We start from the raw sequence: 20160 nt of genomic DNA on the forward strand, positions 1-20160 counted from the left end.
CCTAGCCACACTTTTATGGCTGCCACACTTGCCAAAGTTAGGCTTGGCAAAGTGTGGCCGGGAACCAAACAGGCACTATGTGTTGTATGCCCTAGTTGTATGTCCAAGAGCAACAGAAAAAACACCAAAGCACGTACATGTGCTTTTTTGTTTGCCTCCATATTCACCCATCTTTTTTCTGGATATAGAACTTCAGCGTTCTTCTCACAGGCAGATCTCATCTTGCATTTCCTCAGCATTTCCTTGCCAAACTCCTCAGCTAACGAATTGTCCTCCTTCAGACATCATCATTCTAGCGAAGATCCAAGATCAATTGCTTAAAAACATACGGAGTATTATTCTGATCATGCCACCCCCTAAAAGAAGAACCATTTCTTGAAGACATGCTCTCGATGCATGGGGAAAATCCAAATATGGCTAATTTAGAACCGGAACTACAGTGGACATACCTGGGATGCCATGAACCTGCAATAGCCCCAGCATGTTCCTCACACAGTCGTGTAATTTGACCTTTTCAAATTTTCTCAGATTTTTTCAACATATTTTTGTAAAATATTTATTTTGTTAATCGTTATATGGACGGTCGCGGCAACGTGTGACTTGTTATTTCGTTATTGTTGGTACACCTAATTGAACCCAGCTTATTTAGATTTTGTGCTTGTAAAATAAAAAAAATATTAGACAAAGGTACACAGACCAAACTAAGTGAACCTACACAATAAAAGGTCTAGATCATGTAAGGAAAGAGCTAAAAGACCCGCAACACAACCCAGCGGAAACAACCAGGAGGCGGCGCAAGAAGCTACAAAATCCATCTAGGGTTCCCTCCTCGCCGGTGATACCGCTGGTCCGCTCCACCTCCGGTGGCCTTGGGGCCTTGGAGGTGTGGTGGATCACGGTCCCTCGCCGGCGGGGAGTTTTCGTCCTTAATTTAGTTTGCTTTTCAGTCTCTTTTTTAGGATGGTGAGGCGGCGGCTACATCCTGAAGTCAGAATAAGGTTCTCCCCGCCCAATCCTCGCTCCGGTGGTGCATCTAGCGCTGACGGAGGGTGCGTGGAGTTGTGTGCCCATCGGATCTCCTGGGATCCGGTCGGTTTTTGTGTTAGTTGGTGTGGTTTCATGTCAGTCTCTTTCGATCTATGGTTGTCATCATTGGCGATGGTTACTGCTCTGGTGTGCTGGTCCTTTGAGACCTTAGCACGACGACTTCCCGTCTGTCTACTACAACAACAACAAGCTCTTCTACGACAAGCTTTGCCTGACTCCGGCGATGGAGGGGCGAAAACAGCGGCGCGCCTTCGGCTCGTGCTAGTGTCTGTAGTCATCGCTAGGTGGTCCGAGTACCAATTTGTAATTTCTTTTACTTTTTAGGCTTTTTTACTACTGTTGATGATTATTAATAGATCGGTGGATTTCTCGCAAAAAAAAAGAGCTAAAAGGCAAATAGATGGGTTATGAACTTCTGAAGGTGCCAACTCGCACCAGACTGCTTATAGTGGGAGTAACATAGCTAGTAACATCACACATCTCAAGGCATTTTGGTGACATGGCATGCGAATAAATGAAAAAAAAGAGTGAGGTGGTAATTAGCTATGTTACCATAACATCACACACCCCAAGGCAAAATGAGTCTACAACATAATAAATGACACAATGCATGGCACCACATATAAGTTACTACCCACTATGAAGGTACTAACCTAGACTAGTAACGTGGCATATGTTACTAGTCTAAGTTACTCCCCACTATGAGCAGCCTGATGCACTCATGCACGACAAGTCCAGGTACAGCACATATGTTATTTTTTTTTGGATAAGATCGGGGGGTTTTGGTTGTTTAAATAGCGTGGCCGCTTGATTCGTGAAGATAAATTGGCGGGAGTCCGGTAACTGATGTATATAACTGGGCAAAGTTCAATCCTTTGATCGGTTTCGTGTCGATTCCCAACTCTGAACGCCTCGGGCCGTCTTTCCCCCTTTCTCTGCTTCAGACCTAACCATCTTCCCCATCTTCGCATGGATACGCTGAGGCGCCCAGCGAGTTTCCTGACGCAGGCCAACGCCCTGCTCCGCAAGAACATCTGCCTCCAGGCACGGCTCCGTTTCTCTCCCTCGCGCTTGTTCGTTTTTCACTACTATCTGCCTGTTTCTACTTTCCTGATGCGTTACTTTGGGTGCGCCCGCTAAGTGCTTGTGAATATTCCTGCACGGTTCTTGGAGTTGCGGCAGGTGGATCGAGCGGAAAAGGTGCCCGTCAATCTGGTGTATTTTGAGGCGCCTGTGAAATTTTAGCTCAAGTGGGGTTTAGTAAAGATCTATTGGGGATCGGGCCAACTGTTTTAGGAGAGTCCATGGATAAGAAGCCTTTCGAGCGACAGCATGATGTGCATGGAGCAACATATGTTTTTGAAAATCTTGATGTCCTTTTAGGATTTCACGCAATGTTTGTGGAAAACCACTCACCATATAGATGTTGTTATGCGCCTTCTTGTTTTTCCTGTCAAATATGTCAGTTCTTTGTGCAGCATCTGGTTCTGTTTTTTCTACTTCTGAGTTCCTCTATGACGGAGATTGCAGTATCTGATTACACCTTCATAACTGCGATGCAGAAAAGGAACTGGAAGACTAACATTGGCATCACCTTCTTCCCAGTCATCATCTGCGTTCTGCTTATCGTGCTCCAGAACATCATCAACAGTGAGCTCGACAAGCCCAAGTACAGATGTGGCTGCGCCTGTGTCGAGACCGACATAAATGGAACCTGCAAGAGGAGGGAGTGTGGCGTCCAATACTCGACACTGGAGCAGGTCTGGAACTGCGCAATTCCCAGCCCGCCACGGTGGCCGGCCCTGATTCAGGTCCCCCAGCCTGAGTCCCGAGCTGTCAGAACAGTTTCCCAGCCATTTGATGATCTGCCTGAGCCCTCATGCCGTGACTCCTGGTCTTGCCCCGCCAGCGTCCTCATCACTGGAAAGGACCGATACTTTGCTGAAAGTACGTGCTGCCACAATACAACTCAATTCATACCAGCTGTTCATAATTAAGACCAATGTGCCTTGCGTCTTGAGTACTAACCATTTTCCAATCGACAGGTGTTGCAGGAGGTCTATTTCCTGCTTTCTCTCCCACTCTTAATGTGACGGATTATCTTGATGCGCTATCCAGGATAGTTGTTGTAAGTTCCTCTCGTAATTATTAGTATGCAGGAATTTTTGTGTTTTGCTTACCCAAGTACTGGTTGGCTTGATTTGTCTTAGGGTTCAGACACTGCGCCATGGTATACACAATTGCTAGAGCCCGCATTTTCTTCTTCGGATACCATCTATCTGCTTCAGCCTCAGTGCGTGCCCTACTTATCGCAGACCATTTCGTATAGAGCTAGGGGCATACCCCTTCAGCTAAGTAAGTTAAAGTTTCCTTCCATGTGATACCGAATTTACAATTTTGTGTTGGGAAACTTAAATTGCTGAATCGGGCAGCAGCTTAAGTGTAGGGATGTGATCTTGCGCTGTTCACGTTAAACTTTATTTGCATTTGAAGGAGTTCTATATAGATGCATATTCGAGAAAACAAAAGGACCCATCAAAGACTGAACTATTGATGGTCCACATCTTTATCGAAAAAGATGTGGACCATCAATAGTTCAGTCTTTGATGGGTCCTTTTGTTTTCTCGAATATGCATGTGTTCTGCACATCTTTGTATTAGAAAGAAGAAGCTACGGGGTGAAAAATAAAAAATAAAATCTATAGGCTTGAAAATGACCAACAAACATAAAAGATGATGAAAAAAATACAGATACAGCCAAAAGTCCAAAACTATGCAAATGCTAGCCACTTTGGATTTTGGACTAGCAGAACATACCTTATATAGCTCCAAGTGCCAGGTGACCGCGAGTACCTTTCATGGGTCTTATGTTGAAATATTGACAACGTGTTGAACTTAATTAATGCTCTTTTGTGCGGAATTGGCTAAGCCTGTACATATCTAGGAAACATACTTGTATGTAAATATCATTATGCTCTGTACTTAAGAGTGACTGTAGCTTCCATTTAGCATTAGCAGGGCTGCATACTAGTGATAAATGTAGTGGTTTAGAATGTAGGGCCAGAGAAAATTGAGAGCTATTGCGGTGATAGAGGCCAAGAGAGCGATGATTGTGGGTACTATTGCGATGGTAGCAACTAAGATAGCAGCTGTACCGATGTGAAAGTAGAACTTCAAGATTTTTTTGCAATATATATGTGTACTACGGCGGTAAACAAATGCATTGTATTAATTCCATGTTAGTTTTATACAACAGACCTTTTTATATATACAAGTAACTCAAGATGATGAATCTTTTCGTAAATTGGTGTGCAAATATAGCACTTGCTCTATCACTTGCTATCCAGTATCCATTATAGTGAATAATCCTCTCCAAAGACTATGAACCTGCTATCTTCTATTTAAAACATGGATCATTATAACTCATAGTTCACTATGTTTTCTTGTTTGCTTTCACAAAGTGAATCTTGTATTTCGTATGGTTAATTTCTATTTTAATGACTAATCGGTACTGAATTTTAGTGTAGCATGTGTTTTAAAATAACAATTAGACATGTTCCTCTTTCGTTTGGACTCTTTCTTAGGACTGCTATGATTGCAGCTCTGATGTGTTTATGAAATGAACCAGATATACAGTGTGTTGAAGGTGTGATGTTATGGCGAGAGAGTACATCGGTTATCAATGATGAATTATTAAAGGGTTATAAACAAAAAGGAGGAAAAATAAACGAGTTTATTGCAGGTTATATTTCTATCTTGTTAGCTCCAAATTTTGGCCTCTTTGCATTTGTAATGGATTTGCACAGCAGTGAGATTCTGGTGTGCGATTTCCTAATACCTTCTGAGAAGCTGTCCCTTAAAATATGATGAGCAGCTCATTTGAACATATGACAACACTTATTTGCATCCATGCATACTGTAAAGTTTCCTTATTCTTTGCAGGTTATGACTTCTTGAGTACAACAGAATTTGGACTTGGTATAAATGTTTTGTACAACTCTACATATAACGATAAAACTGCATATTCATTTATCGCAGCATTACGAGTTCCACGCTTGGTGAATGCCGTATGTGCTTTGCTTCCCATTAATTCATATCTGGCCAATTTCATTGTATTCTGGAACTTGGCAACTTTTTTCTACTTCATCTTTCTTTCCTATAGGTATCCAACGCATATCTCAAATATATCCGAGGACCTGGGGTGGAAATGCGACTTGAATATGTAAAAGAGATGCCCAAAGTTGGAACAAGTTATAGGTTCGACCTCTCTTCTCTTCTCAGTGCGCTATTCTTCACATGGATCGTTGAACTGCTTTTCCCAGTGAGTATGATGAGATGCAACATTCCTTAATTACATTGAAAAAAATGGCTGAACGTGTTACAATATCATTAAAGCTAGCAAATTAACTCTCCTTTCTAGGTTATGTTGGCATATCTGGTGTATGAGAAGCAACAAAAGCTAAAAATAATGATGAAGATGCAAGGTCTGAAGGATGTACCTTACTGGATGATATCTTATGCTTATTTCTTTGTTCTATCAGTTGTCTATATGACATGTTTTGTGATTTTTGGATACTTCATAGGTAATGAACTTCCACACTTTATTCATGAGTATTCTTGAAATAACCAGTTTACTCGTGAAACTGCTTTTGCGGAAACAACTATATGTATTTCACCTTGTTTTGTGCAGGTCTCAATTTCTTCAGACTCAACAACTATGGCATACAGTTTGTTTTTTTCTTTGTCTACATAAATTTACAGATTGCTTTTGCCTTTTTTGTGGCATCTTTCTTTTCATCTGTCAAGATAGCCACAGGTCAGTGACTTAAACATGCAACATCTAAGTCAAAATTTTCTTCTTACAAATGACAAACTTTGTGTATTTTCTTGCTGCAGTGATTGGTTACATCTATGTATTTGGATCTGGTTTACTAGGGGCATTTCTTTTCCTATTTTTTATTGAGGACAAAACCTTTTCCGGTAAGTTGCTAGCTTAGCGGTAATCTGCAATCCCATTTAAATTTTATGGCCATACGTTAACAAGGTTGTGTTCTCTACTCAGGTATCTGGGTATTAGTTATGGAGATTGTCCCGGGATTTTCGCTCTATCGAGGACTGTATGAGCTTGGTCAATACGCATTTGCTGGAAGTGCTACGGGATCCAGTGGCATGATGTGGGGAAATTTGAAAGACCCAGTCAACGGAATGTGTGATATCTTGATTATAATGACTGTAGAATGGGCATTACTGCTCGTGTTAGCATTCTATTTGGATCAAATGTCTTCAGTAGGTGGTAGTGTCAGAAACCCCTTACTCCTCTTTAGATCTTCACAGAAGAAGCATGCACCATCATTGCATAAAAGTAGCTCTGCGCAACAGGATTCTAAAGTAATCGTTAATATGGAGAAAGAAGATGTTGCTCAAGAAGTAGGTTACCTGCCATACTATCACTTCCAGCTTTTTCTACGGCACATTTTATTAAAACTCTTGTGTTGATCTCTACTCAGCGACGACTAGTTGAGCAATTATTGATGGACCGCAATGCAAACGAAGCTGTGATCTGTGACAACCTCAGGAAAATGTATCCTGGAAGAGACGGAAACCCAGACAAGCTGGCTGTTCGAGGATTATCTTTGGCCCTACCAAAAGGGCAATGCTTCGGAATGCTTGGCCCTAATGGAGCTGGGAAAACATCATTCATTAGTATGGTATAGTACTGAAACAGATGGTAGCATTTTTACTGTAAATTGCATAACGTCTTGGCACACACCTTGATTAACTTCGCTCTGATCTTTCCTCAGATGGTTGGGCTTACTAGACCTACATCTGGCACTGCTTATGCTCATGGAATGGATATAACAATGGATATGGATGACATATATACAAATATGGGCGTGTGCCCTCAGCATGAGTATTTACTGAAACTTATAACTTTTCTGGCCATGTGCTCTTTTCCCCGCATCAGATTGCCTTCTTTATCATTGTAACTGGTGGTGTCTGAAATGCAGCTTACTTTGGGAAACATTAACGGGAAGAGAGCATCTATTCTTTTACGCTAGATTGAAGAATCTCAAAGGTGCTGCATTAGTGAAGGTACCTCTAATCTGTGTAACTTTGTTTGAGTGTAGTATTTGCATCTCATTGTTGGAGAACTCTATTTAGCATCTCAGTTTATGTACAGTATTATTCTTCAGTATCGCTGGCCTTAGTTAAACACATTGGTTTTTCTTCCACAATCAGGCTGTTGATGATTCTCTTAAAAGTGTAAATCTGTTTCATGGTGGAGTTGGTGATAAGCAAGTGGGAATGTACAGCGGAGGCATGAAGAGAAGGCTCAGTGTGGCAATATCATTAATCGGAGACCCCAAAGTATTATTCTTGATTTTATGTTTCAAGTTTTACCCATATCCTATAAATTCAATCGCAAGTTGGTTATGAAACTGAAGGAAACTTTCCTTAGGTTGTTTACATGGACGAACCGAGCACAGGGCTAGATCCAGCATCAAGAAATAACCTGTGGAACATTGTGAAGGAGGCCAAGAGTAACTGTGCAATTGTTCTCACAAGTAATTACTTTTCCCTGTCCACCCATACAAAATCCTAGACTCTCAAGTTCACCACTTTACTGCGTCTAAAAATAACAATGAATATTGATTAAATTTATCTGACAGCACACTCGATGGAGGAGGCAGAAGTACTTTGTGATCGACTTGGCATATTTGTTGATGGAGAGTTCCAATGCATTGGAAACCCTAAAGAGGTACATTATACCTTCTTGAATCACACAAATTTCTGTAGAAGCACTTCTAAATTATTTGCCACTACATGCAGCTAAAGGCGAGATACGGAGGCGCGTACATATTCACAATCACAACATCTCCAGAACAAGAGTCGGAAGTTGACAAGCTAGTGCGTCACCTGTCTCCAAGCGCAAACAAGATCTACAATCTTTCTGGGACCCAAAAGTTTGAACTACCGAAGCAGGAGGTGAGAATAGCCGATGTTTTTCGTGCAGTTGAGATTGCGAAAAGCAGGTTCAGCATACATGCCTGGGGCCTCGTTGACACTACCTTGGAGGATGTGTTCATCAAGGTTGCCAAGGGAGCGGAGGTGTTCAATGATGTTGCGTAGATTGTGACTTGGAGAGTGTATTCGTCATGGACGGCAGGGGACCGCAGCCCCTAGCTTGCACTCCATGCGAGTCCGTACATAATCTGTTGAACTAATAGCATATAGGTTTTGTTAGGGTAAATATTCATTGCATAGAGAATTTTTGTAGGGTGAAAGTACATATAGTAGGTGGTAACGGGAATAGCAGTTCTCCTGGTCGAGAGAAGCGAGAAAAAAAAAACAGAAACAGAATTTTTGCAGGTAAAGAGAAACAGATTCTTGATAGTGTTGTTGAAGAATAAAATCGGCGGCTACTTTAGTTTGTCAAATTATTACCTGAAAATTTTCTGAGTGTGAAAATTCCATTCTCATGTCAAAGCATTCTATCTGCCACTGTTTCGTAGTCGTAGTAGTACTGCATTTTGCTGGTACTTGCGTGCGTTTGTACCTGTGTTTGCTGTACTAGTGAATTTGCGGACTTTTTGTGCATAACTATTATTCCTAAAAAAAATTGGGTGGAGGGGACATATATAAAGATGAACTAGAGACCAATGTTGCGTTTTGGCTTCAGAGTTCAAGTGGGTCAAACTTCCAAGACAGTCTAATTCGAAAGTCTTGTTAAAAACGTGTATTGGATAGCAGAAAACGATGCTTCCCCAAGTCCAGATAAATATGATGTTCCGGACATAGTTATTTGTTAAAATTGTATAGCTTGTACAACTTATGTACGTATATTTTTTTGTATAAAATTTACGAGACATGAAATTACATGCAATTTTTTCTCTCAGAAAAGAGTTTTATAAGAGGTGAGGTGCTGCCAGCCTAGTAAAGTATGAAGTATTTTGATTATTTTCCTTTGGATACTATACAAACAGCAGTATAACTAACTTGAATTTTACAAAGAGTATTTTAAATGTTTTTTATTCAGTGAATGTACTTTCCCACGAACGAAGTCAACATGCGACAGCTATTTGGGATTACTCTAAGGCCGTGATTTACGGCGTAAGCAGCAGTGACATGTGAGATCTGGTCATCTTGCGTGACATGTGTGCTTTGCGTATTTCTTCTTGCAGACGCATCTTGACTTGGTCAAGTGGCGGCACGGCCAGTCAAAATATATACTCCGTATATGAAGTTTTTTTTCTTCTTTTTGCGATGAATGCTTGCTGCTGCATGTGAGAGTCCATGTGTACATGCCACCTCGGTCAACGAGAATATTATCGAGGAGAATGTGCCTACCTTTGCAAGACCAGAACGTATTACCAGAAATGCTAAGGACAAGCGGCCCCACGCATTACAGACCCTAAAATAGACCGCGCGTGTCCATTTGTGTCGGGTCACGGACATGGAAAGTCTTTCGACCACGATTGTCCATTGGGTCCGAGGGTGCCACGACGCATTATTTTGTTATTTTTCATTGATGAGATAGATGTACATAGTTTGCAAAAAAAAGCATATGAAATCTAATAACGCAGCGAAGTCTACTGGCGTCTAGTCGTCTAGTCGTCACCGGTGAGGTCAATGACCTCCATCATCTCCCATGACATGTGCGGCACCGGTGGTAGCAAATGGTATCCCGGCGGTGTAGGAGGAGGAGGAGGAGGAAGGGAAGTCGCCAGCCTGCCACTGCCGGCTCTAGCGACGGGAGGAGCAGCAGACGGGCCACGCACCTCGTGCTCCGGAGTCACCGGAGGTGTCATCGATGTCCCCTGCGCTAGCGCTGACTCGCCAAGCTAGAAGGCGAGGTTGTTCCACTCGATGAGCTGGTCAATCTCGCTCTGCTCAATGGCGAGCCGGATGGCCTCGTCCTCGGTGAGATCCAGCGGCTATTGCTCTGGACCCCACGCTGCATCGCCATCGTTGAAGCCCTCGTCCTCGTGGTCACCGCTCTCCTTGTCGTCGGCAGCCTCCTTGTCATCATCCTCGTCGTCTGTGAGTGTTTTCAGGAGTTTGCGATTGAAGAACTCGACGTCGTGAAGGTAATGCGCTCGGCGGCGCGGGTCGAACTCCCACGTCCCAAGTGGATGGCAAGGCGCGGCGCGTGGATGGCGTAGCATCCATGGTCCTGACAGGCGGGCCCAAGTGCGAAAGGCGTGGATGTTCGTGTTGATCGCGCTGTGTCCGGAGAGATGCGTTCACGACACATATTTGGAGTGTATTTACATTCCCGTGGACGTACGGTCATTTTGCGTCGAACTGCTAGGGGATGCAGATCTATTTTTCGACAACACGATCGCAAACGGCCGTTTCCATCAGACCACTGGAGATGCGCTAAGAAAAACACGCGCAAGTTCCGTCCAAAATTAGCTCATCGAAAATTCAAAACCTGCTCATCCCGTCTCCATTTCCAAGAGCCGCCGGCCACGTAGGCGCCACGTCAGCCCCGCGGCGCGCGGGCCCGGCGCCGCACGCTGCAAAAGGCGTCCACGTCGGCCACGTGCTGGGAAAAGAGGCAGGGACATTTGTGCTTTTCCCCCGCTGCCATGTCCCTCGCTCTCTCTCTCTCTCTATCTCCACAATCCATCCATTATTCTCTCGCTCATTATTATTCCCCACTCTCTCTCTCTCTCTCCTTCCCACTGCTGCTGCTGCCCCGCCAGCCGCCGCCGGAGACGACCGCCGCCGCCGGAGCGTCCCGGGGGTCCCGCCGCTTGCTGCTTCGGGTTGCCCGGTGGGTGCGCGTGCCTCATGCGGCGGTCCTGCCACAGGCTCCGTGGGGGCGGTGGCGGAGACGCGCTGCTGCGGCGTGGCTGGTACGTTGGTGCTCGGAGCCGGGTGTGATTCGACGGGATTCGGCGGACGGGGCTCGGTTTCTACGGGCGTACTTCGGTGGCGGCGGGGAGGCGGGGATTCGGAGGTTTCGTGGGGAGGGCGGCCGATCTGGTGGCGCTCGTGCGGGGGAGCGAGCTGATTCGGCCCGATTCGGCGGAGCGGCGGCGGGATCTCTAGCTAGGCCATGGGGCTGGCGCCGCCGGAGCTGGGGCAGTTCGACGGGTGGGAGAGCTCGGGCGAGGAGGAGCGGGAGCGGTGGGGGTGGTGCCGCCGCAGCCGCAGCAGCAGCAGGCGCGGGAAGCGGCTGCCCAGCAAGGGCGGGGACGACGGCGGCGTCGCCACCGGCTGCTGCATCCGGCTGTGGCCGGCGGGGAGCTGCCCGCGCCCGCCGCGCTCCAAGGTCGACACCTCCACCAGCAGCGCCAGCACGCACGGCGGTAATGCCCCTTCCACACACCACCCTTGCCCCTTTTTTGTGTGTGTGGATAAGCTAGGTATACTTTGATAGTATAACGGATGTCGTTGTTGGTCTTTGGTCATGGTTTGTTAGACGGTTAGTAATGCTGATGATGTGTGTGGTCTACTGGTCTGGTCGTTAAAATTGCCGGAGAGCTGCGTGAACTAGGTGCGTGTCCAGCTGGGGACGCCGCTCTTTGGGGGCGTATCCGTGTCGTCGAGCAATGAATGTAGAAATTCGGTTGAAATTGTTGGAGAGCTGCGTGAACTAGGTGCGTATTCAGCTGGGGATGCTGCTCTTTGGGGACGTATCCGTGTCGTCGAGCAATGAATGTCGAAATGTATCCGTAACACGTATGACGAGCCGACAAAACGCATAAAACACCAAGTAGTTGGCGAATCCTTACCGGACATTGAGCGCCGTATCTCTAGCTGATCTGCAGTTCTCAATATCATCTAGTTATCAATGTGGAAATTGGAGGGTGGAATTCCGGATGAGTAAATGTGTTCATGTGGCATTCATGAGTTTCTATTTTTAGAGTAATAACATGTGGCTATTTCGCCCCACGCAGGTCGCACTAAATTCTGTAGCAGTTGCCGTTTTGGATAATTAGGTGTGATGTAATGCATGCCGTTATTGGTCTTGGCCATAGTTTGTTAGATAGTTATAATGCTGATGATGTGTGTGGTCTGGTCGTTAGAATTGCCGGAGAGCTGCGTGAACTAGGTGTGCGTCCAGCTGGTGACGCTGCTCTTTGGGGGCGTATCCATGTCGTCGAGAAATGAATGTCGAAATGTAACCGTAGCGAGTACGACAAGCCGACAAAACACATAAATCACCAGGTAGTTGGTGAAATCTTACTGGACATTGGGCGCCGTTTCTCTAGCTGAGCTGCAGTTCACCTTATTACCTAGTTATTAATGTGGAAATTGGAGGGTGCAATTCCGGATGAGCAAATGTGTTCATGTGGCATTCATGAGTATCAATTTTTAGAGTAATAACATGTGGCTATTTCGCCCCACGCAGGTCGCACTAAATTCTGTAGCAGCTGCCGTTTTGGATGATTAGGTGTGATGTAACGCATGCCGTTATTGGTCTTGGTCATAGTTTGTTAGATGGTTATGATGCTGATGATGTGTGTGCTAATGTGGTCTGGTGGTTAAAATTGCTGGAGAGCTGCGTGAACTAGGTGCGTGTCCACCTGGGGGATGCTACCCTTTGGGCATATCCGTGTCGTCGAGCAATGAATGTAGAAATGTACCCATTGCGCGTATGACAAGCCGACAAAACGCATAAATCATCAAGTAGTTGGCAAAATCTTACCGGACATTGAGCGCCGTATCTCTAGCTGAGTTGCAGTTCACCTTATCACCTAGTTATTAATGTGGAAATTGGATGATGGAATTCCGGAATGAGCAAATGTTTTCATGTCGCATTCATGATCATCTATTTTTAGAGTAGCATGTGGCTATTTCGCCCCACGCAGGTAGCAGGCCGCACTAAATTCTGTAGCAGTTGAACGAGACTGATGCACAAGTAAGAAATTCCACTTGCGTCTGCCACGTACATTGGTTGTTGACAACCTGATTGGTTAGACTCAGCCACCTGCCTTAATTTGATGATTTTATTGCCTCAGGTGTGAGTCAGTGAGTCTGATGTTTAAAAAGTATCCATTTTGTAAATCATTTTCGTTGAGACTGATGGAGATGGATAGTTTAGAATATGCAAGAGATCATGATAGCCGCCTTGCAAAGTTCTTTTAGGTTAGTTTTTGTTAATTATTTGACTGACAAATAATACATGGTTAGATCTCGGGTAGATACTTCAGGTCAGCTTTTATTAAATTTATATTTTGTGCTGTAGTCCTGTGAAATCTAGTCAGTTATATGCACTTGTGCAGACCAGTAGTTAATTCTGGTAAAGTGGTTATCATACGGGTCAGAAAGGTACTCTTTATTTAGTTAATAATACAAAGTAGACAACAAAAGTGATTTTAGAAAGCAACAACTCTAATACCTAATCTCCCTTGGTCTATCATTCTCCATCTGGTAGCTATATTATTATAAAATTGTTGGCATGAAGAAACTAACATGAGCAGAAAAATTTAAGGGTGAATGAGCCTAGTCAGCTACTGCATTTTCCTTTAACTCGAGGTTACATTTCTTGGAAATAAAACACTTACTGAAACACATTGAAATATATGAGAAAGGACGCCATTTATTATATCCATCGGTATTTTTTTCTGCTATGTACATTAACTTATAACCCTTACAATCACCTTTTGTCAGGTGCTACTTCTTGTAATGAAGAAGGATAAATAAATCATTCTTTCCTTCTCCTCCAGAGAAACCTATTTTTATTTCTTCTAGAAATATCTAAAACGGTTGACTATTCCGCTATGTATTTATTTATTTATTTATGAGATGCTTTGCCTTTTGCGATGCTTGCAAGGTACTACCAGGACATTCTTTTATGAGATTTGTCATTTGTGTAAACACGATTGATTTGGTAAGTAACAGCCTCTCCTCCGCTGAAATTCTTTGCCAACCTGTCACCTGGATCATCTTGGCCGATCCTCTCCTAATCCATCTGTGCTCCTCCCATTACCCACCTACTGCATTACTACTTTCTTGCTCTCCTTAGATCTGTCAAGCTAGCAGAAATTGTAACTCTTTCCGATCCAAAAGAGTGTGGATAACCATTTAATTTGTGCCCGCCAGCTTTTTTTACATGCCTATAATAACATTAATATGCCCTTGTGTGAAACTTTGAGAGAGCTATGTGGGTTTACTTTGATTACTTGGATCCAGATTTGTGGATCCAAGAGCCACTACAAAAGCATGTGGCTATTCATGAGCCACTAAAAAGATTTGTGGAGCTATTTCGGCCCACACAGGTCGCACTAAATTCTGTAATAGTTGCCGTTTTCGATAAGTAGGTCAGATATAACGCATGCCGTTATTGGTCTTGGTCATAGTTTGTTAGATGGTTATAATGCTGATGATGTGTGTGGTAATGTGGTCTGGTGGTTAAAATTGGTGGAGAGCTGCAGTAGGTGCGTGTCAAGCTGGGGATGCCGCTCTTTGGGCGTATCCGTGTCATCGAGCAATGAATGTAAAATGTACTCGTAGCGAGTATAACAAGCCGACAAAACAAATAAATCACCAAGTAGTTGGCGAAACGGTACCGAACATCGAGCGGCCTATCTATAGCTGATCTGCGGTTCACCTTATCACCTAGTTAACGTGAAATTGGAGGATGGGATTCTGGAGGAGCTAGTGTTCATGTGGCATTCATGGGTATCTATATTTAGAGTAGCATGTGGCTATTTCGCCCACACCGGTCGCAGGTTGCACTAAATTCTGTAACAGTCGAACAAGACTGATGCACAAGTAAGAAATGTCACTTGCGTCTGACACGTATAAAAATTGACAACATGATTTGTTAGACTCAGCCACCTGCCTTATTTTGATGATTTTTCTAGTTATCTCCTCAGGTGTGAATGAGATGTTTAAGAAGCATCTGCTTTGTAAATCGTTTTCGTTGAGACTGTTTTGTGCATACATGGATGGAGATAGATAGTTCAGAATTATGTGGGAGATCAAGATAGCTGTCGTGTGAAGCTCTTTTAGTTTAATTGGTGTCAATTATTTGACTAACAAATAATAAGTGGTTAGATCTCAGATAGATACTTTAGGTTTGCTTTTCAATTCGTATGCTGTGCTATACTCCTGTGAAATCTAGTAAGTTGTATGCACGTGCATACCAGTAGTAATTCTGTATTTAGTTAATAATCCAAAGTAGACCAGCAAAGTGATTTTAAAAAGCAACAACCTTATACCTAATCTCCATAGTTAATTATTCTCCATCTGGTAGCTATATTATTATAGAATTGTAGGCATGAAGAAATTAACATGGCACGGAAAAATATAGTGGGAATGAGTCTAGTCAGCTACTGGATTGTCCTTTAACTCGAGGTTACATATCTTGGAATTAAAACGCTTACTGAAACACATAGAAATATATGAGAAAGGACGCCAGTTAGCATGTCGCTTTGTATTTCTTCTGCGATGTATATTAACTTATAACCCTTAAAATCACCTTTGGCAGGTGCTACTTCTCCTAGTGAAGAAGGATAAATAAATCATTTTTTTCTTCTCCAGAGAAACCTATTTTTATTTCTTCTAGAAATATCTAAAAACGGTTGACTATTACGCTTGGTATTTATTTATGAGATGCTTTGCCTTTTGCGATGCTTGAAAGGTACTACCAGGTATCTCCACTCGACAAGTACCATAAATTGATTTGCAGGACATTCTTTTATGAGATTTGTGTAAACCAGATTGATTTGGTAATTAGTAGCATCTCTTCCGCTGCAATTCTTTGCCAACCAGTCACCTGGATCATTTTGGCTTATCCTCTCCAAATCCATCTCTGCTCCACTGCTCCTCCCATTCCCCACCTACCCGTGTTACCACTTTCTCGCTCTCCTTAGATCTGTCAAGCTGGCAGGAATTGTAACTCTTTCCGGTCCAAAAGAGCATGGATAACCATAGCAAATTAGAAGGTCTTTAATTTGTGCCTCTCAGCTTTTTTTACATGCCTATAATGCCGTTAATATACCCTTGTGTGAAACTTTGAGAGAGCTATGTAGGTTTACTTTGGTTACTTAGATCCAGATTTGTGGGTATGAGTTATGTAGCTAAAAGATAATTTTCTTTTTTAAGCTAGTACCAAGTATCTGTTCCACAACATAAATAGCTTTGTACAAGTATCTTTTACTCTAGATCATTAGATTATTCATGAACAGATGTTGCGACTCCCAAGCACCATAAAACATCTCTTAGGAAGACTGGTAATAATATGTGAGGTATTTGCATTTAGTTTGTGCTTTCCATGCCCCATAATTGAACTTACACTTCACTGTGTCCTTCAACCATTCCTCAGACTTTGTTGTGTAGATTGAATTATGTTTCTGCATATTGTTATTGTACGGACATTCATGTATTATTATGGTATCTAAAACTGTTATTCATTTGATGGAACAGCAGAAAAATCAACAGAAAATGGTAGCAGGAACCAACCAGTTGCATCAGTAGTCTCAGGCTCGACATCTACTAGTAATGCCGAGAGCAGTTCATCAGCATCTAAAGCTGGAGATGACATAAAGGTTTCCTCCAAGTTGCGCAAGTTTGCATTCAATGACCTAAAATGTGCCACACGGAACTTCAGACCCGAGAGTCTTCTTGGTGAAGGAGGTTTTGGGTGTGTGTTCAAAGGGTGGATTGAAGAAAATGGAACTGCACCTGTGAAACCTGGTACAGGTCTTACAGTTGCTGTCAAGACACTCAATCATGATGGTCTTCAAGGGCACAAAGAATGGGTGGTACGTGCTTTGTTACTACAAGCTATGTTTATTTTTATCATGTTGCCTCTCCATTCTCATTACGACTCGCACTAATTCTGCCCCATATTCTACTTTGTTTTGTTCTTTGCAGGCAGAAGTTGACTTTCTTGGTAATCTTCACCACCCCAATTTGGTCAGATTGATTGGATATTGTGTTGAAGATGACCAAAGATTGCTGGTATATGAATTTATGCCACGCGGAAGTTTGGATAATCATCTATTCAGAAGTATGTACTGAATCATTAAATTTTCATAAATTTTTTTCCCTTCTGATTATCATATTAGAGGACATGTTCCAACTGTTTTCTCAGTGCTTCTCAGTTGAAAAACAATAATTAGTAAAAATTTGAACCTTACATGGATTGTGATTTATTTGTAGGGTCTCTTCCTCTCCCATGGTCCATCAGAATGAAGGTTGCTCTTGGGGCAGCACAGGGTCTTTCCTTCCTTCACGAAGAAGCAGAAAGACCAGTCATTTATCGCGATTTTAAAACATCTAATATACTGTTAGATGCGGTAAGTATTGAATCCATGAATTGGATTTTGCACTGTGGGTCATATGACCCATGTAGTCGCATACTGTTATTTCATATGTTCCCTTGTGCTCTTGCAGGAATACAATGCAAAGCTCTCAGATTTCGGGCTTGCTAAAGATGGCCCTGTAGGTGACAAAACTCATGTGTCTACTCGAGTAATGGGAACCTATGGGTATGCAGCTCCAGAGTATGTCATGACAGGTAAGTTCTTCATCGGACATAACTTGCCAACTCTGAAAGAGTGAAAGATACTTACGAAAACAAGTTAGCTGTGGGGATTTAGAGTGCTTTGATAGGTTACGATGCATCATTTGATCTTTGTTATTGATATACTTCAAGATATAGAGATGCTTGTTGGATGACATTGAGATGATAGTAGTAAATGTCGTGGATACGATCTGAGCAATTTCTCGGTGTTATACAAAGCTTCGTATAGTAGTTTAGTATTATGTTGGGTTGCAATAAATCCTTAATGTCCTTGTGTATACTCTTTTCCTGGAAAAAATACAATGTGCTACTAATCCTACCACAAATTAGCTATTTTGGTAACATAGATCTTCATTGTCTGCATAGTAGAATGCTGTTTGGTTACCTTGTGCAGTTAAAGTTTTCATACATTTCCCTCGTCTAGTAGGTAGTTGTGCAACCTTTGTTGTGATGTTAACTTGATCTCATAACATTTGTTGTGATGTTTACTTGATCTCGTAACATTTGTTGAATATTTTTCCAACTTTTCAGGTCATTTGACATCAAAAAGTGACGTCTACAGCTTCGGTGTGGTGCTGCTTGAGATGATGTCAGGGCGCCGATCGATGGACAAGAACCGCCCAAACGGCGAGCACAACCTTGTTGAGTGGGCACGCCCACTCCTAGGAGAGAGGCAACGCTTCTACAAGCTAGTTGACCCTCGTTTGGAGGGCAACTTCTCAGTCAAAGGTGCCCAGAAGGCGGCACAGTTAGCACGCGCATGTCTGAGCCGGGACCCCAAAGCCCGGCCACTGATGAGCCAGGTGGTGGAAGCTCTCAAGCCTCTGCTCAACCTCAAGGACATGGCCAGCTCCTCCTACTTCTACCAAACTATGCAGGCCGAGAGGATGGCGCACTCGAGCAGCATGAACGGCAGGAGCAGCCACAGCCTCAAGGTGCACGGCTCATTCGCGCGGGCGAACGGACAGCAGCCCATGAGGAGCATGTCCGACGGCCCCCGTGCTTCCCCGTTCCGCTACTCGCCGAAGCCAAACATGAAATAGGTAGCTCGGCTCGTCGTGAACCTGCATCTGTTCTTCCGATGGAACTTGGGTTGGGGTTAGGGGCGGGTAAACGTTGTTGTGCGACCTGAATTGATCTGTCTGTCTGTCGTGTAGATTTGACATGTGAAGAAGGATATAGGTGAAAAGGGAGATGTAGGTGAGGGGATTTTCCCCTTGTTGATGATTTGCGTTGAAGGATACTGCTGGTAGACCGTCTCTCTGTACATCTCTCTCTCCAGCGTTAGTAATCTCATCATTACAGAATAGTCTGCCTGATTTGAAGTTGCTCTCTGGGTAGGCATAGCCTAGCTGCACACCTCACTTTCTTTCTCGGCTCTTCTTTGTGTAAAGATGTATCTTGCTCCTGCAGGCTGTAGTAGCAAGCAAAAGCTCCTCACAAGTCACAATGACGCGTAGCGTTTATTTTAGCAATGGAAGGACTGTCCTCTTAGCGTATGCGTCACTCCATGAACACCGACGATATTGGCTTGACAAGGAGGCAATCAAACGCAGGAACTATCACCTGCAATTGCAATGTCTAGATAGAAATGGTTAGCAATGAAACCGTCTCGAGACATGGTGGTGGTAGTTCGGACGTACGTGTCCTAGGCTCCTAGCGCCCAGTTTAGACACCAGAAGATAAGACAGAAGGATTCGTTTCGTGGAAACTGATTGGAACGTTCCTTCCTGACTGATAAAAAGCACAGTGCTTAAGATGGGTCCTCTCTTATCTGCAGTTTTTTTTTTCGGAACTGTTGGTCCTATCATTGCACGGCTCCATCGCTTTCTTTCTTATCAGCTTGTCCAAAGTCCGAACAAGGAGAGGGAAAAGAGGAGCTTCTGAAGTGAATGTACTTTTTTTAAAGGAAGGCTGAATACATATGCCACTTGCTATTGCCAAAGATGTTCAAATTTGTCCAGAGGAAATTGCGCGGCTGGTATCATTGCACATTTCCATCTTTCGATGGGCTAATCCACCGAAACATCAATGGGTTTTGTTGGGGCATTCCCTACTCGTACTGTTTGGTGCTTACAAGTTACGTACAAAGGAAGGTTAGATGACGAGCCAAATCCATGCGTTAGCTCGAACCGAAAGTGTGGGTCGAGCTTGAATCGAGTAAACTACTCACTCTCCAGCCTATCGATTATATGTTAGTAACTTCCTCCGGTTCGAAATACACACTAAAACATGTCTACATATATCCATTTTTCGCAATTATTTTAGACGAGGGGAATATAAGATTTTCCTTACATTTTGCACATTGCCACTAAGATCTTATTTAGATCACGCTCGTCACCTTTGGTTATCACGGACAAAAACTAAACCAAAACCGTCTTAAGATTTAGAGTTGTATGCACAAGTTTGTGTTGCGGTCAGAAACCCACCGGCGAGCAACGACGGGCAACACAGGAGAGCCGGGAGCAACTTAGGGCTGCGGCTGGCCCTGGTCCCTCCGAGCGACGGCCCGCACAGAACTCCGGCACGCACGTCCGATGCTGGTGCAAGGGCGTGCCACCTGACCTATACCTGGTCAGGAAGGTGATGGAGATGCCTCGCTTAGTTTCCTGCATGGCATACACG

The 20160-nt window shown here is 43.6% G+C and overlaps 2 protein-coding genes across 4 annotated transcripts; both read left to right on the forward strand.

Annotated features, from left to right (window-relative positions):
• The first annotated feature begins 1831 nt into the window (after positions 1 to 1831).
• On the forward strand, positions 1832 to 8525 carry LOC127300805 (ABC transporter A family member 7). Of its 2 annotated transcripts, XM_051330972.2 has the most exons (18): positions 1832 to 2091; positions 2610 to 2994; positions 3093 to 3175; positions 3258 to 3402; positions 4675 to 4788; positions 4989 to 5113; positions 5209 to 5367; positions 5467 to 5629; positions 5737 to 5862; positions 5943 to 6026; positions 6109 to 6473; positions 6554 to 6754; positions 6848 to 6957; positions 7055 to 7139; positions 7287 to 7415; positions 7507 to 7612; positions 7718 to 7806; positions 7878 to 8525. In XM_051330972.2, exons 1-18 carry the CDS (start codon positions 2017 to 2019, stop codon positions 8175 to 8177), a joined length of 2844 nt encoding a protein of 947 aa, XP_051186932.1. In that variant the 5' UTR covers positions 1832 to 2016; the 3' UTR covers positions 8178 to 8525. The 2 variants fall into 2 exon arrangements, with proteins under 2 accessions (XP_051186932.1, XP_051186933.1); XM_051330973.2 differs by lacking the exons at positions 1832 to 2091; positions 2610 to 2994; positions 3093 to 3175; ... (1 more) ...; positions 4675 to 4788; positions 4989 to 5113 and having other exon boundaries at positions 5209 to 5303; positions 7878 to 8519.
• Positions 8526 to 10666: 2141 nt separating this feature from the next.
• LOC127300806 (serine/threonine-protein kinase PBL34) lies at positions 10667 to 18802 on the forward strand. Of its 2 annotated transcripts, none has more exons than XM_051330974.2 (6): positions 10667 to 11365; positions 16434 to 16771; positions 16884 to 17019; positions 17172 to 17308; positions 17406 to 17529; positions 18067 to 18802. In XM_051330974.2, exons 1-6 carry the CDS (start codon positions 11113 to 11115, stop codon positions 18576 to 18578), a joined length of 1500 nt encoding a protein of 499 aa, XP_051186934.1. In that variant the 5' UTR covers positions 10667 to 11112; the 3' UTR covers positions 18579 to 18802. The 2 variants fall into 2 exon arrangements, with proteins under 2 accessions (XP_051186934.1, XP_051186936.1); XM_051330976.2 differs by having other exon boundaries at positions 16437 to 16771.
• The last annotated feature ends 1358 nt before the right edge of the window (positions 18803 to 20160 follow it).

The sequence above is a fragment of the Lolium perenne genome, chromosome 5, assembly GCF_019359855.2.
Source record: "Lolium perenne isolate Kyuss_39 chromosome 5, Kyuss_2.0, whole genome shotgun sequence".
Lineage (NCBI taxonomy): Eukaryota > Viridiplantae > Streptophyta > Magnoliopsida > Poales > Poaceae > Lolium > Lolium perenne.